The sequence below is a fragment of the Oryx dammah genome, unplaced genomic scaffold (assembly GCF_014754425.2).
Source record: "Oryx dammah isolate SB20612 unplaced genomic scaffold, SCBI_Odam_1.1 HiC_scaffold_9, whole genome shotgun sequence".
NCBI lineage: Eukaryota > Metazoa > Chordata > Mammalia > Artiodactyla > Bovidae > Oryx > Oryx dammah.
This window is the reverse complement of record NW_024070193.1, coordinates 9,431,470-9,446,693: the sequence shown is the minus strand read 5'-3', so window position 1 is coordinate 9,446,693 and position 15,224 is coordinate 9,431,470. Positions and strand designations below refer to the sequence as shown.

At 44.7% G+C, this 15,224-nt stretch overlaps 1 protein-coding gene across 1 annotated transcript in view; it reads left to right on the top strand.

The window, feature by feature from the left end:
* The window catches only part of SLC25A20 (solute carrier family 25 member 20), a 37,250-nt gene extending 22,652 nt beyond the window's left edge, over positions 1 to 14,598 (top strand). Inside the window, exons 5-9 of the mRNA XM_040247005.1 lie at positions 11,165 to 11,282; positions 12,039 to 12,111; positions 12,487 to 12,596; positions 13,196 to 13,320; positions 13,743 to 14,598. Coding sequence (XP_040102939.1) covers positions 11,165 to 11,282; positions 12,039 to 12,111; positions 12,487 to 12,596; positions 13,196 to 13,320; positions 13,743 to 13,805 — 489 coding nt within the window. The 3' untranslated portion in view covers positions 13,806 to 14,598. The remainder of the gene's footprint in view (positions 1 to 11,164; positions 11,283 to 12,038; positions 12,112 to 12,486; positions 12,597 to 13,195; positions 13,321 to 13,742) is intronic.
* Positions 14,599 to 15,224: the final 626 nt, after the last annotated feature.

Genomic DNA, 15,224 nt, shown 5'->3' with positions numbered 1-15,224 from the left:
GGCAAGAACACCGGAGTGGGTTGCCATTTCCTTCTCCAAAGCATGAAAGTGAAAAGTGAAAGTGAAGTCGCTCAGTCATGTCCAACTCTTCGCGACCCCATGGACTGCAGCCAACCAGGCTCCTCCGTCCATAGGATTTTCCAGGCGGGAGTACTGGAGTGGGGTGCCATTGCCTTCTCCAACCAGTATGAGAGACACAGATGTAATTTTGGAGTGGGTTGCCATGCCCTCCTCCAGAGCATCTTCCCAGCCCAGGGATCGAACCCAGGTCTCCCACATTGCTAGATGCTCTTTGTCAACTTGAGAAGGTTACCTTCTCTTCCTCTTTTTCTGAGAGTTTTATGGATATTGACTTTTGTCAAATGTTTTTTCTTCCTTTATTAATGTGATCGCGTGATTTTTCTCCTAAACTCTTAATATAGTGAATTACTTCCATTGCTTTTTGAACACTGAACCAATTCATTACTGGAATAAACTCCCCAACCTGGTATATGATTCTGTTTATATATTGCTGAGTTTTTTTCTTATATTTTGTTAAGGATTTTTCATCTATAGTCATGAGAGATATTAGTCTGTCATTTTTTTTTTTTCTGTATTGCCTTCGTCTGGTTTTGATATCAGAGTAACACTAGCTTCATAAAATGAATTAGGAATTGTTCCCTCTTCTGTGTAGAGAATATGTGTTGATTTTTCTGTAAACATTTGGTAGAATTGGTAGAATTTTATAGTGAAATCATATAGGCTTGAGATTTGGGGGAAGAAATTTTAAAATTATGAATTCAGCTTTCTTTAAAGTTACAGGCCTATTCAAATGACTTATTTCCTGTTGGGAAAAATGGTGATAGTTTTGTTTTTTTGTCTAAGTTGTCAGATATGTGTGTGTAAAGTTGTTTGCAGTACTCCTTTATTGTCTTTTTTATGTCTGCAGGGTCTGTAGTTATTATCTTCTGTTTTATCCCTGGTATTAGTAATCTGTGACTTCTCTTTCTTTTCTCTTTGTCAGACTCACTAGAGGTTTGTCAGTTTTTATTAATCTTTTCAAAAAAGATTTTTCTTTTTCTTTTTTTTTTTTCAACTGTGTAATGCAGCTTGTAGGATCTCAGTTCCTCGACCAGGGATTGAAACCAGGCCATGGCAATGAAAGCCCAGAATCCTAACCACTAGGCCAACGGGGAACTCCCCTCTTTGATTTTCTTTATTATTTTTCTGTTTTCAATTCCATTGGTTTCTGCTTCTGTTTTTGTGATCTCCTTCCTTTTGCTTGTTTTTGGGTTTAGTTTGCTTTTCTGTCTCTCTCTTTTTTTTAAAGCTTTTGAAGTGCAAGCTTAGAATATTGGTTTGAAGCCTTTCCTCTCTTCTGAAGTGTACAGTCAGTGCTATAAAGTTTCCTCTCTGCACTGCTTTAGCTATGTCCCACAAACTCTAATATATTTCAGTTTTCAGTCAGTTGAGTGTGTTTTCTAGTTTCCTTTGGGACTTCCTTTTTGAATTGCTTTGAAGAGTGTTGTTCAGTTTCCAAGTGTTGGAGATTATTGATTTCTAGTTTGAGTCCATTGTGATTGAAGAACATATTCTGTATTATTTACATTCTTTTAAATTTCTTGAGGTTTGCTTTATGGCCTTGGATATGGTTTATCCTGTCTGTGCCACGGCATTTAAAAAGAATATGTGTGCTGCTGTTGTTTGGTGGCATAATCTATAAATGTTGATTATATCCTGTTGGTTGATGGTGTTGACTTCTTTATCCTTGATGATTTTCTGTCTAGTTGTTCTGTTTGTTGATGGAGGAATTCGAAATCTCCAGCTGTTACTGTGAGTTTGTTTTTTCTTTCAATTCCGTTAGTGTCCCTTCACAAAGATTGCAGTATTTTTGTCTAATGTATACACACTTAGAATTGCTATGTCTTCTTGGTGGATTGGCCTTTTTATCACTGTGTAAATGTTCTTCATATTACCATTATATAATATTCCATATTTTTGCTTACCGTGTTCATCCTGATGTTCCAGAGTTCCTTCTTTTATAGTTTATTTTCTGTTTAAAGAACTTCCTTTAGCCATTCTCTTGGGATATATCTGTGAATGACGAAGTCTCTTAGTTTTCTTTCATCTAAGAATGCCTGATTTTCCCTTTATTCATGAAGAATAATTTTCACTTGACATAGGATTCTGGGATGACAGTTCTTTTCTTTCAGCTGCTGAAGGATACTGTGCTACTCCTTTCTACCCTCCCCGGTTTCTGTTGTCATTCTAAATATTTCAGTGTTGTTCTTCAGTTGCTAAGTCATGTCCAACTCTTTGTGACCCCATGGATTACAAGGCTTCTCTGTCCTTCACCATCCCCCAGAGTTTGTTCAAACTCATGTCCATTGAGCCAGTGATGCTATCCAAACATCTCCTCCTCTGTCGCCCCCTTCTGCTCCTATCTTCAGTCTTTCCCAGCATCAAGGTCTTTTTCAGTGAGTTGGCTCTCCACATCAGGTGGCCAAAGTATTGGAGCTTCAGCTTCAGCGTCAGTCCTTCCAGTGAATATTCAGGACTGCTTTCCTTTAGGATGGACTGGTTTGATCTTCTTGCAGTCCAAGGGGCTCTCGAGAGTCTTCTCCAACACCTCAGTTCAAAAGCATAAATTCTTCAGTGCTCAGTCTTCTTTATGGTCCAACTCACATCAATATGTGTTATTTTTCTCAGGCTACTCTTAAGCTTCTTTCTTTGTTTTCAGTTTTCGAGTAAGTTCATTTGCACTGTGCTCTGGCATGGATTTATTTGGGGGTATTCTGTTTAGGTTTGGGTCAGCTTCTTAAATCTCTATGTTTCAGTTCAGGTCATACACTCACTCATGTCTGACTCTTTGTGACCCCATGGACGGCAGCACACCAGGCCTCCCTGTCCATCACCAGCTCCCAGAGTTTACTCAAACTCATGCCCATTGAGTCGGTGATGCCATCCAACCATCTCATCCTCTGTCATCCCCTTCTCCTCTCACCTTCAATCTTTTCCAGCATCAGGGTCTTTTCAAATGAGTCAGCTCTTTGCATCAGGTGGCCAAAGTATTGGAGTTTCAGCTTCAGCATCAGTCCTTCCAATGAATATTCAGGATTGATTTCCTTTAGGATGGACTGGTTGAATCTCCTTGCAGTCCAAGGGACTGTCAAGAGTCTTCTCCAACACCACAGTTCAAAAGCATCAATTCGTCGGCACTCAGCTTTCTTTATACTCCAACTCTCACATCCATACATGACTACAGACCTTTGTTGGCAAAGTAATGTCTCTGCTTTTTAATATGCTGTCTAGGTTAGTCATAACTTTTCTTCCAAGGAGTAAGTCTCTTTTAACTTCATGGCTGCAGTCACCATCTGCAGTGATTTTGGAACCCCAAAAATAAAGTCTGCAACTGTTTCCACTGTTTCTTCATCTATTTCCCATGAAGTGTTGGGACCGGATGCCATGATCTTAGTTTTCTGAATGTTGAGCTTTAAGCCAACTTTTTCACTCTCCTCTTTCACTTGCATCGAGAGTCTCTTTAGTTCTTCTTCACTTTCTGTCATAGGGAGGTGTCATCTGCATATCTGAGGTTATTGATATTTCTTCCGGCAATCTTGATTCCAGCTTGTGCTTCTTCCAGCCAAGCATTTCTCATGACGTACTCTGAATATAAGTTAAATAAGTAGGGTAACAATATATAGCCTTGACGTACTCCTTTTCCTACTTGGAACAAGTCTGTTGTTCCATGTCCAGTTCTAACTGTTGCTTCCTGACCTGCATACAGGTTTCTCAAGAGGCAGGTCAGGTGGTCTGGTATTCCCATCTCTTTCAGAATTTTCCACAGTTTATTGTGATCTACACAGCCAAAGGCTTTGGCATAGTCAATAAAGCAGAAATAGATGTCTTTCTGGAACTCTCTTGCTTTTTCAATGATCCAGCGGATGTTGGCAATTTGATCTCTGGTTCTGCCTTTTCTAAAACCAGCTTGAACATCTGGAATTTCATGGTTCACGTATTGCTGAAGCCTGGCGTGGAGAATTTTGAGCATTACTTTACTAGCGTGTGAGGTGAGTGCCTTTTGTGCAGTAGTTTGAGCATTCTTTGGCATTGCCTTTCTTAGGGATTGAAATGAAAACTGACCTTTTCCAGTCCTGTGGCCACTGCTGAGTTTTCTAAATTTGCTGGCATATTCAGTGCAGCACTTTCACAGCATCATCTTTCAGGATTTGAAATAGCTCAAATGGAATTCCATCACCTCCACTAGCTTTGTTTGTAGTGATGCTTCCTAAGGCCCACTTGACTTCACATTCCAGGATGTCTGGCTCTAGGTGAGTGATCACACCATCATGATTATCTGGGTCGTGAAGATCTTTTTTGTACAGTTCTTCTGTGTATTCTTGCCACCTCTTCTTAATATCTTCTGCTTCTGTTAGGTCCATACCATTTCTGTCCTTTACTGAGCCCATCTTTGCATGAAGTGTTTCGTTGGTATCTCTAATTTTCTTGAAGAGATCTCGTCTTTCCCATTCTGTTGTTTTCCTCTATTTCTTTGCATTGATCACTGAGGAAGGCTTTCTTATCTCTTCTTGCTATTCTTTGGAACTCTGCATTCAAATGCTTATATCTTTCCTCTTCTCCTTTGCTTTTCCCTTCTCTTCTTTTCATAGCTATTTGTAAGTCCTCCTCAGACAGCCATTTTGCTCGTTTGCATTTCTTTTTCTTGGGGATGGTCTTGCTCCCTGTCTCCTGTACAATGTCACGCACCTCTGTCCATAGTTCATCAGGCACTCTATCAGATCTAGTCCCTTGAATCTATTTGTCACTTCCACTGTATAATTGTTAGGGATTTGATTTAGGTCATACCTGAATGGCTTGGACTTTCCTGTTGTCTCAGAGGGTAAAGTGTCTGTCTGCAATGCAGGAGACCTGGGTTCGATCCCTGGGTCGGGAAGATCCCCTGGAGAAGGAAATGGCAACCCACTCCAGTACTATTGCCTGGAAAATCCCATGGACGGAGGAGCCTGGTAGGCTACAGTCCATGGAGTCGCAAAGAGTCAGACACGACTGAGCGACTTCACTTTCACTTTCACTTTTCACTTTGAGTGGTCTAGTGGTTTCTTCAATTTAAGTCTGAATTTGGCAATAAGGAGTTCATGATCTGAGCCATAGTCAGCTCCCGGTCTTGTTTTTGCTGACTGTATAGAGCTTCTCCATCTTTTGCTACAAAGAATAATCAACTTGATTGCAGTGTTGACCACCTGGTGGTGTCCATGTGTAGTGTCTTCTCTTGTGTTTTTGGAAGAGGGTATTTGCTATGACCAGTGCATTCTCTTGGCAAAACTCTATTAGCCTTTGCCCTGTTTCGTTCGGTACTCCAAGGCCAAATTTGCCTGTTACTCCAGTGTTTCTTGACTTCCTACTTTTGCATTCCAGTCCCCTGTAATGAAAAGGACATTTTTTGGGGGGTGTTAGTTCTAGAAGGTCTTGTAGATCTTCACAGAACCATTCAGCTTCAGCTTCTTCAGCATTTCTTGTTGAGGCATAGACTTGGATTACTGTGATATTGAATGGTTTGCCTTAGAAACAAACAGAGATCATTCTGTTGTTTTTGAGGTTGCATCCAAGTACTGCATTTCGGACTCTCTTGTTCACTATGATGGCTACTGCATTTCTTTTAAGGGATTCTTGCCCACAGTAGTAATTATAGTGGTCATCTGAGTTAAATTCACGCATTCCAGTCCATTTTAGTTTGCTGATTCCTAAAATGTCGATGTTCACTCTTACCATCTCCTGTTTGACTACTTCAATTTGCCTTGATTCTTGGACCTAACATTCCAGGTTCCTATGCAGTATTGCTCTTTACAGCATCGGATCTTGCTTCCATCACCAGTCACATCCACGACTGGTGTTTTTTCTTTGGCTCTGTCTCTCCATTCTTTCTGGAGTATTTCTCCACTGATCTAGAGTAGCATAATCGGCATCTACCCACCTGGGGAGTTCATCTTTCAGTGTCATATCGTTTTGCCTTCTCATCCTTTCATGGGGTTCTCAAGGCAAGAATACTGAAGTGGTTTGCCATTCCCTTCTCCAGTGGACCACATTCTGTCAGACCTCTCCACCCTGACCCGCCCGTCTTGGGTGGCCCTACACACATGGCTCATAATTTCATTGAGTTAGACAAGGCTGTGGTCCATGGGATTAGATTGGTTAGTTTTCTGAGACTGTGGTTTTCAGTCTGTCTGCCCTTTGATGGGGAAGGATAAGAGGCTTATGGAAGCTTCCTGATGGGAGAGACTAAGGGGGAAACTGGGTCTTGTTCTGATGGGCGGGGCCATGCTCGGTAAATCTTTAATCCAATTTTCTGTGGATGGATGGAGCTGTGTTCCCTCCCTGCTATTTGCCTGGGGCCCAGGCGGATTCTTGACCAGAGGGCTGTCAGGGAAGCTCTCTATGTTTATGTTTTGCCAAATTCGGGGAGTTTTCAGCAGTTGCTTCTTTGAGTATTTGTTCAGTCCTACTGTCTTTTCTCTTCTTCTGGGACTGTGAGGACACATATATTAAGATTTTCTGACATAGCCCCATGGAGTTACAGTCCCTGAGGTTCTGTTTAATTTGTTTCAGTTTGTTTTGTGTCTTGTTCAGATTGGATATTTTCCAGTGTTTTGTCTTCTAATGCTGTTTTGTTTTTTTTTTTTCTATCTCTCCACTGTATTCTGCTGTTGAGCGGGCCATCCACTGAGTTTTTTATTTTGGCTGTTTTTCAGTTCTAAAACTTTCATTTGGTTCTTCCTCATATCTTCTATTTCTATGCGAAGATTTTCTTTCTTTGCTGTGGCTTTCTAATTTTTTGAATTTATTTCAAGCATATTCACGATTCGTCATTGAAGGAGTTTTACAATGCCTGCTCTAAAATGTTTGTCAGAGGATTCGTACATCTCTGTCATCTTGGTGTTGGCCTCTACTGCTTTTTTCTTTCAGTTTGAGATCTTCCTGGTTTAGGATGTGATGTGCGATTTCCAGTTGGAACCCGGATATTTGCATATTTTATTGAGATTTTGGACCCTATATAAACTTCCTCTTTCTGTTGGCTTTCTCTGACACCACGCCAGTAGGAAGTGAGGGCTGCTGCCTTGTTACTGCCAAGTGAGTACAAGTGCAGGGGCCCCACTTGCCCTCTATTGACACTTGAGGGTGGGGCACTGCTTTTTACTGTTGGGTGGGTGTGGGAGTTCTAGTGACTCTGCTGACAACACAGGACAGGAGAGCCCCGGATACAGCTGTCAGGGATGAAAGTCCTCATTCCCTCCTTGGTCTTCTTTGACTACACCCAGGCAGCACATTGAGTACCTCGTTACAGCCCTGCAAAGGAGGAAGTCCGGGCTTCCCACATGGTCTTTGCTCATGTGGGTGAGGGTGAGGCTACAGTTTTTCCTATGATGTATGGCTAGAATACTGTGCTTTTTGTCTAAAGATGTTCTGTCTTTCTAGGCTGTTCCTTTTCTGATCCTTTATCTAGGGAATGCAGGCTTTCATTGGGCCTTCTTTTTAGTCTGTGCCTGTTGGCATTCCTGGATCACCAATATCTTTTGCCTCAAGTGTGAGATATGTCAAATGAGAATATACAGGGAATTCACCATGATGTCATTGCTCAAGGCAGAAAGTCCTTAGTGAGTCTGCTTCTGCTCTCCAGATTCTCAGAGCCCTCTTATATTTGTTTAAAACAAATAATGTTAGGGCTGTTTTTTTCTTTGGTATTTAGCAGGAAGAATAAAGACTTGCTAGAAGTATGTATATTGATTTTGAGTTACTGAATGTTTATTTTCAGTAGCCTTGTCCATTAGCGTTTTCCATCATGGCTTCTTCTTCTTCTTTTTTTTTTTTTGATTAATTAATTTAGTTAGTTTTGGCTGTGCTCGTCTTCGTTGCTGCTGAAGGGCTTTCTCTAGTTGCAGTGGCCTCTCTTGCTGCAGAGCGCAGGCTCCAGGCACGCGGGCTTCAGTAATTATGGCCTACGGGCCCAGTTGCTCCGTGGCAGGTGGGGTTTTAGTTCCCAAACCGGGGATTGAACCCGTATCCCCCCGCATTGGCAGGTGGACTCTCAACCATTGGACCACCAGGGAAGTCCCCCTGATTTCTGCTCCTAGATGAGACAGTCCCTGTGCACTCCTCCACTCTGCTGGGTGGCTACTTTGTACCTCTCTTCTCTTCTCAAACCCCGACCCTCTCACCAGATGACCTGGCTTTCTACTTCACAGAGAAAACTGAACCCACCAGAAGAGAACTTTACCAAATGCCCTCCACTGCCCTACTGGCACCTGACTACATCTGTGGCTGCCTGGCCTGTTTCCACCAAGAATGGCCCATGCTTCTGCTTCTGCTTGACCCCACCTCTTAACCCCTCTTGCCCATTCAGATACCTTGTTTCAGCAGTTCTTTCTCTCCTTCAACATCAGTTTTTGCTTCCCAGTAGATTGTTCTCTTTGGCAATAAAGGCATGAACCTGCTTCTGTTTTCACCTTAAAAATCCAGACTTCTCTCTTTTACCTTCCAGCTCCATTTCTGGACTTCCTGACTTTGCTCTGTGCATGGTTGTGCACGGGTACTTAGTCACTCAGTCATGTCTGACTCTTTGTGACCCCACGGACTGTAGCCCGCCAGGCTTATCTGTCCATGGGATTCTTCAGGCAAGAATACTGGAGTAGGTTGCCATTTCCTCCTCCAGGGCATCTTCCTGACCCAGGGATCAAACCCGAATCTCCTGTGTCTCCTGCATTGCAGGCAGATTCTTTATCCTTTCATCAAGGAAGCTCCGTCTTTACTCCCTCTTACATTGAAACTCTTTAAAAAAGTTTTTCATTTTTGTTGTTTTTTTTCCCCACTCTTTGTCTCCAGTACCTCTTCTCTAATATTTAAAACATACATCAGACTGGCTTTTGCCTCACTACGCTAACAAAACTACTTTTATCAAGGTCACTAGTGACTTTTACACTAAGTCCAGTGTTCAGTTCTTGGACCTGGACATTGATCCATCTTGATTGGACTCAACTGGTCCCCTACTCTTCCTTGAAGAGCTATCTTCACTTGGCTTCTCTCCTGACTTTCTACCTACTTGGCTGCTCCTTCTCTATGTCTTTTGTTGATTCATCATCATCTTCTCGATCTTTTAATATTCATGTGCATGAGACTCAGTGCTATTACACTCATCTCACTGATGATTTCTTCTCGTCTCATGATATTTAGACACAATCTGTATGATGATGATTTTCCAATTTGTATCACCAGCTCAGTTTTCTCCTGCACTCTGGACTAGTTCATCCAACATTCCCACTGGACACTAATAGGCACCTCAAAGTCACCATGTGCAAAGCTGAACGCCTGGTCTTCCTTAGTACTTGCTTCACTTACAGCCTTCTACAGCTCTGTTGGGGGCAATACCATCTGTCTAGTTGTTCAGCCCTAAAGCCCCAGAGTCCTCCTAGATTCCTTTTTGTCTCATTGTACACATCCCGTTTGTTGAACAGTTAAGCTGGCTTTTACCGTATCCCGAGTCTGCTCCTTCCCACCACCTCCACTGTAAACCACGTGGCCCCAGGTCACCTTCATCACTGTGCTGGGTGCCTGTAAGGTCCTCCTCACTTGTCTCCCTGTTTATAGTCTGTACCATACGTAACAGTGAGTGGATTCTGTTACTGTGCCACTTCCGTGCTCCGTCCTCTTTGTCCCTGCAGGTCACTGTGAGTCAACTCTAGCATCCTCTGATAACATGGGCCACCCTGCCATTCCTCAGACATACCAGGTTCACCTGTGGCAGGGTCATCTGGGGAAGTTATATTTTGTTTTAAAAGCCACTGATACTCAGCTGACATTATCTTAAGTTTATTATTTTCAGAGAAATTGACATCTTTCGATTGAAAACTTTTCCTAACTAGAACTGTTTTTGTTGTTCTTCCATTGCTAGATCACATCTTACTCTTTTGAGACCCCATGGACTGTAGCCCTCAAGGTTCCTCTGTCCATGGAATTTTCCAGGCAAGAATCCTCGAGTGGGTTGCTCTTTTCTTCTCCAGGGGATCTTCCCGACCAAGGGGTCACACCGCGTCTCCTGCATTGGCAGATGGATTCTTTACTAGTGTGCCACCAGGGAAGCCCAACAAAACTCTTACTCTCTTTTTATTCACCTCTTCTTTTATATCCCTTGGAAAGGTTTTAGAGTTTTATTTACGCCAGTCCTATGGCTTGATGCACATATATTTTGTTATTTTGAATGAGATTCTTTTCCATTATTCTTCCACTAGTTGTTGGTATGTACAAAAATTGTTGGATTTGTATATTTATTTTGTAACTATTTCTCCTTGGGAACTCTTAAATCTGAACTCCCTTTCCAACTTTAATTACTCTTTGGTTGATGCCCTCATATGTTTGGATTCCTCTTGACTCTGTACTTGCTTTGGATCCTGTACAGGCTCTCTTTCTCTCAGATCTTTTCTGGAATACCTCCTGCTTGCCCTCAGGCTCTTGGCTCTTGGCTCTTGGGGAAATGAACACATTTTCAATAGGTTTCCCCTATTTTTCTACATTGGCTTCCTTTTGTCCCCCTTCTCTACAAGGATGGTATTTTTAAAAATTAATGCACATTTAATTTTCTTAATTAATTAAGAGACTGGGACAGAGGGCCTCTCCTTGGCCGTCCCCTGGCTCTGCACAGGACCTCTGTCCAAGCACTTAGAACTCTGAATACAATTTCCAGTTTACCTTCTCTTAACCAAGCTTCATGATCACTTAGAGCTTGGAATGGATTTTGTATTTCATGGATATTTGTTGAAGGAATAAGTAAATGACTGAAATATTTGTCTAGTCCTTTCTAGAACTTCCAACTACCTTTATTGAGAATAAAGATACTTGGGAATTTATTTTTCAAGTTACTTTCCAATTCTTCTGCTGTTTTTTATTTTTTCCTAATCAGTGTGTGTATATTTTGTCATATTTTCACCTAGCCTTATTTCATAGTGACTTCCACCAATATTATACATTCTAAACAACTGTCGATTTGACAGTGACGTCTTTCATTGATCTAATGCATAATGACCACTGGCACACTCACTATGTAATCTTCCGTGGCCTGCTGAGTCTGTTGACTTGGATGTTGCTCTTGCTGACTTGATGATTCTTTCCTCCCTCTCAGATTCAGGCTTCTTCAGGGGAGACCAAGTACACTGGTCCTTTGGACTGTGCAAAGAAGCTATACAAGGAGGCTGGGATCCGAGGGATCTACAAGGGGACTGTACTCACGCTCATGCGAGGTAACCTTTGAGCCCTCCACCTGTGGTGGATTTGCCACTGAGAGGTCTTGCCTGGATCTCTGGATTAACCTTGGCACCATACATGCCACAGCCCTGACAGGGCTGGCATGGTGTGTCCTGGTTTTAGGCCATTTCACCTCTGGCCAGCGTGGACATGCATGAGAATGGGGGGACCTTCCATCCTTCTGGTAGCTGGCCCTCAAGGGTGGAAGTCATGACAGTGGCAGTAGCAAGTAGAGGGAAATCACGGCTGGAGGGATAAGTGGGAAAAAGACTAACGTAGGAGGCTTCCCTGGTGGTCTGTGGTTAAGACTCCAAGCTTCCAATGTAGGGGGCCTGGGTTTGATCCCTGGTGCCACGTGGTGCAGCCAGAAAAAAGGATGCCTTAGTAACAGTGGCGCTCTGTTTGGCTTGAGAGGCGTGTCCTACTGGGGTGGCGCCAGGCACCAGAGATAGCCCTGGGACGGCAGCTTGGAGGAAGGCCAGAGGGGAGCTCCAGTTAAAACTGCTTGGAGTGGGCATGTCAGTGGGGACCATTCAGAGGGCCTCTGAAGGTGAAATAATGTCATGCTTTTTTGTGCTCACTGACACCAGTGCTGGCCCCAGAGCCACCTTTGATCACCGCAGGTAGGAAGTGCTGCTGAGGAACTTCTCAGGAAACCTTCAAGGGTCCAATGCCAAGGCTGGCTATCCGAAGATCAAGGAATCTGTGAGGATTTTCTGTCATTTATTTTACATCTTTCTTGCCACTAACAGATGTTCCAGCCAGTGGCATGTATTTCATGACATATGAGTGGCTGAAAAATATCTTCACTCCAGAGGGAAAGAGGTGAGGAGAACAGAAGAGCTTAGAAGCCACTTTCCCTCATTACCGGTAGGTTGCCCTTTCCCATTAGTGGGTCTGAAGGCAGAAATGGGACCTGCTTCTGTCTCCATGTCTACTTCCCTCTTGTTACTGTTGAGCGCCAGCTAATACCAATACTCTTACTCTGTGCCTCGCCCAGTGGAGCAAGGGTTTGAAACAAGTACAGAAAACCTCCTCCAAAGAGTGGCAGCTACCTTGTCACAGGAGTCTTGGCCTTGGACCACCTCCGTCCAGGCAGTTCCTCCCTCTCTGTGGCTGCCAGCTCTGCACAGAGGGGGATGATCTGAACGCCACTCTCACAGCCTTTGTGTGACCAGGGCTGTGTTTGATGTTCTGCAGCGTCAATGAGCTCAGCGTGCCTCGGATCCTGGTGGCTGGGGGTTTTGCGGGGATCTTCAACTGGGCTGTGGCAATCCCCCCAGACGTGCTCAAGTCCCGCTTCCAGACTGGTTAGTAGGGGAGAAGAGGGGTGGATGGGGTTGGAGTGGGCCCCCAAACTGGCTGCCCCTGGGATACGGAGCTCTTCAGGTCTTAGGCATACTCCCTCTCCACAGTAGCTCTCGGCGAGTGTCTGGCCAGCACTCTCCCATGTGGTCATTTGTGCCCTGAGAATGTGAGACTCATTTTCTCGTCAGCCTAAACATAAAGGAACTGAGAGAAGGGCTTCCCTGGTGGTCCAGTGGTTAAGACTCCACTAGACGGGACACAGGTTTGGTCCCTGGTGAACGAAGATCCACATGCTGCGCAATGTGACCAAAAAAAGGTGAGAGAAGAAGTCACGTCAGCCTCCCTTCCCCCACGTGAGCGGAAGGACGATTTCATCGTTCATTCTTTTCCCCGTTCCCTCGGCACTAGTATAATCCAGACATTGGTTTGTTCCAGGGTGAACTGTGTTGTCTGTGGACTGGTCCTGGGTAACCCACACAGTAGCCTCTCCCTGGTGCTATGGCCCTGCAGGAAGACTTGACTACAAAATTGTCCCCTTGTAGGTCACCATGGTCAGGTCAGAAAGCTTCTTGAAGCCTTAATGGTTGGGTTCTGCCCACAGCGCCTCCTGGGAAATATCCTAATGGTTTCAGAGATGTGCTGAGGGAGCTGATCCGGGATGAAGGCATCACATCCTTGTACAAGGGCTTCAATGCAGTGATGATCCGAGCCTTCCCAGCCAACGCGGTGAGTGACTGGCGGGGGCTATGCTTTTTCCGTTTGGGGCTCAGAGCAGAGTGCAGGTGGTCGGACTTTTGCTTGCTTCTGAGACTGAACTGGGGGCTCAGTTTTTCTGGAGTCCCACCCTCAGCCAGAGCCTCCTTATTTGTCCCCTTTCCTAAACCTGTCAGATGAATTACCTTTGTGATTCTCCAAGGTGAGGAGCTTTGACTTCCTGCCATGGCCATCAGAAGTGGCCAGTTGTGGGACATTTATTTTCTTTCCCTATTAGGGATGAGAAAGCACAACTTGATTCCATGACTTGGGGGATGGGTAAGATTAGGAAGGGCATTTTGGTCCTGACAGGGCCAGCTGAGCTCAACGCTGGGGGTCTCTGTGAGTAGCCACAATTCCTGTTGGCTTTTCTCTTCCTTCCAACCCCTTCTCAGGCCTGTTTCCTGGGCTTTGAAGTTGCCATGAAGTTCCTTAACTGGGCCGTGCCCAACTTGTGAGGCTGAATGAAGGTTGCTCCAGGCTTCAGGATGCCAGAAGCTGTCATCCAGGAGGAACAGTGGGCGGGACTAGGCGGTCCTGAGGTGTGAGGAGAGGGGGATGGTGGGATGAGAGCTCTCTGCATGGACCTGTCGAGACCATTGTCTTAATCACACCCTCTACCTGGTGTAATTTGCCATTTTGCAACTTGAATCCTCTCTTGTCAATTTAAGGGATCTCATGAGGACTTGGAGGTGGAGTAAGTAGCTTCTAGACCACATACCACCCGTGGCCAGGGTGCTGTCTGCCAGTTGACTACAGGCCCTCCTACACGCAGAATACTCTTCGAGAAAGAGGGACTGTCAGCCTCTCACGGGAGACATTCTGCATGTTTTCAGCCAGCTGACTAGGAGCTGGGGCCTTCCTGGATCCCTAGCCAGGAACACCCACCAAGGTATCCTCTAATCCTGGCCTGCACAGCTCCAGGTGGACCTGAGGCCCGCATCTGTCTGTCCAAGCAGACTGAGCAAATGTGCCTAGGGGCAGAGAGCCTGTTAACACTCTGGTTTTGTTTTGTTTTTTTAATGCATGCAAGTAATCAGAATTAAACCTAGAGTAGCCTAATTTCCCGGGAGTCGGTGGAAAGCTTTCCCTCCTACACAGCGAGGAGAGATTTGAATAGACCATCCCAGCTTGCTAGGATAAGTGAGAAAGTGAGAAAGCCCAGAGTGTAGGAAGACTCTTTTTGCACACTCTTTTCTCATGAGAGCACCCTATTTGGACAGGAAATAATAAATATTGTTTCTAATTTTCGCATCGTGTGAAATTTTTTTCTTTTGATTCTGGGTCATTTCAGCAAACAGCCAGGGGCCTCGGTGGAGGCTGTTAGGCATCTAGCAGCCTTCCCTGGATGGAATTCAGGCAGTGATTTCAGCAAGAGAAAGAGAAAGAAGTCTTGGCCCACCCGGCCTTCCCTGACTGCCCCAGCCCCAGCCCCGGCCCCAAGGGTCAGATCGATGGGGGATGGGGTGGGATAAGGCAACCTAACTGGTAACTGTTCCCATAGCACTTGGGGGTCACTGTATGATCTGATGTCTGGCCTTACTTATCAGGCTGAAGATGATGACTGGTGCAGCCAGGGAAGATGAGGGAGTCAGAGTGGAGAGTGACACGCTGTCCGTCCTTAGCTGGGGAAGAGAGAGGCTACCAGAGCTGGGCTTCTCTGGCTTTGACCCATCTGGCAGTCACACTTCTGCTGGCACTTCCTGCCTCACTGCAGCTGCACAGAGATCCCTGGACTTTGGCTTCAGAGCTATCAGTCAGCATATATGGGTGAGAGGGGAAGGGACCCACCCCCATCTGGGAGTGGGTGTGGCCAATTAGCCCAGAAGCTGAAGATTTGGGGGTTTAAGGAAAAAAGCTTTATTCCTGGTAAGATA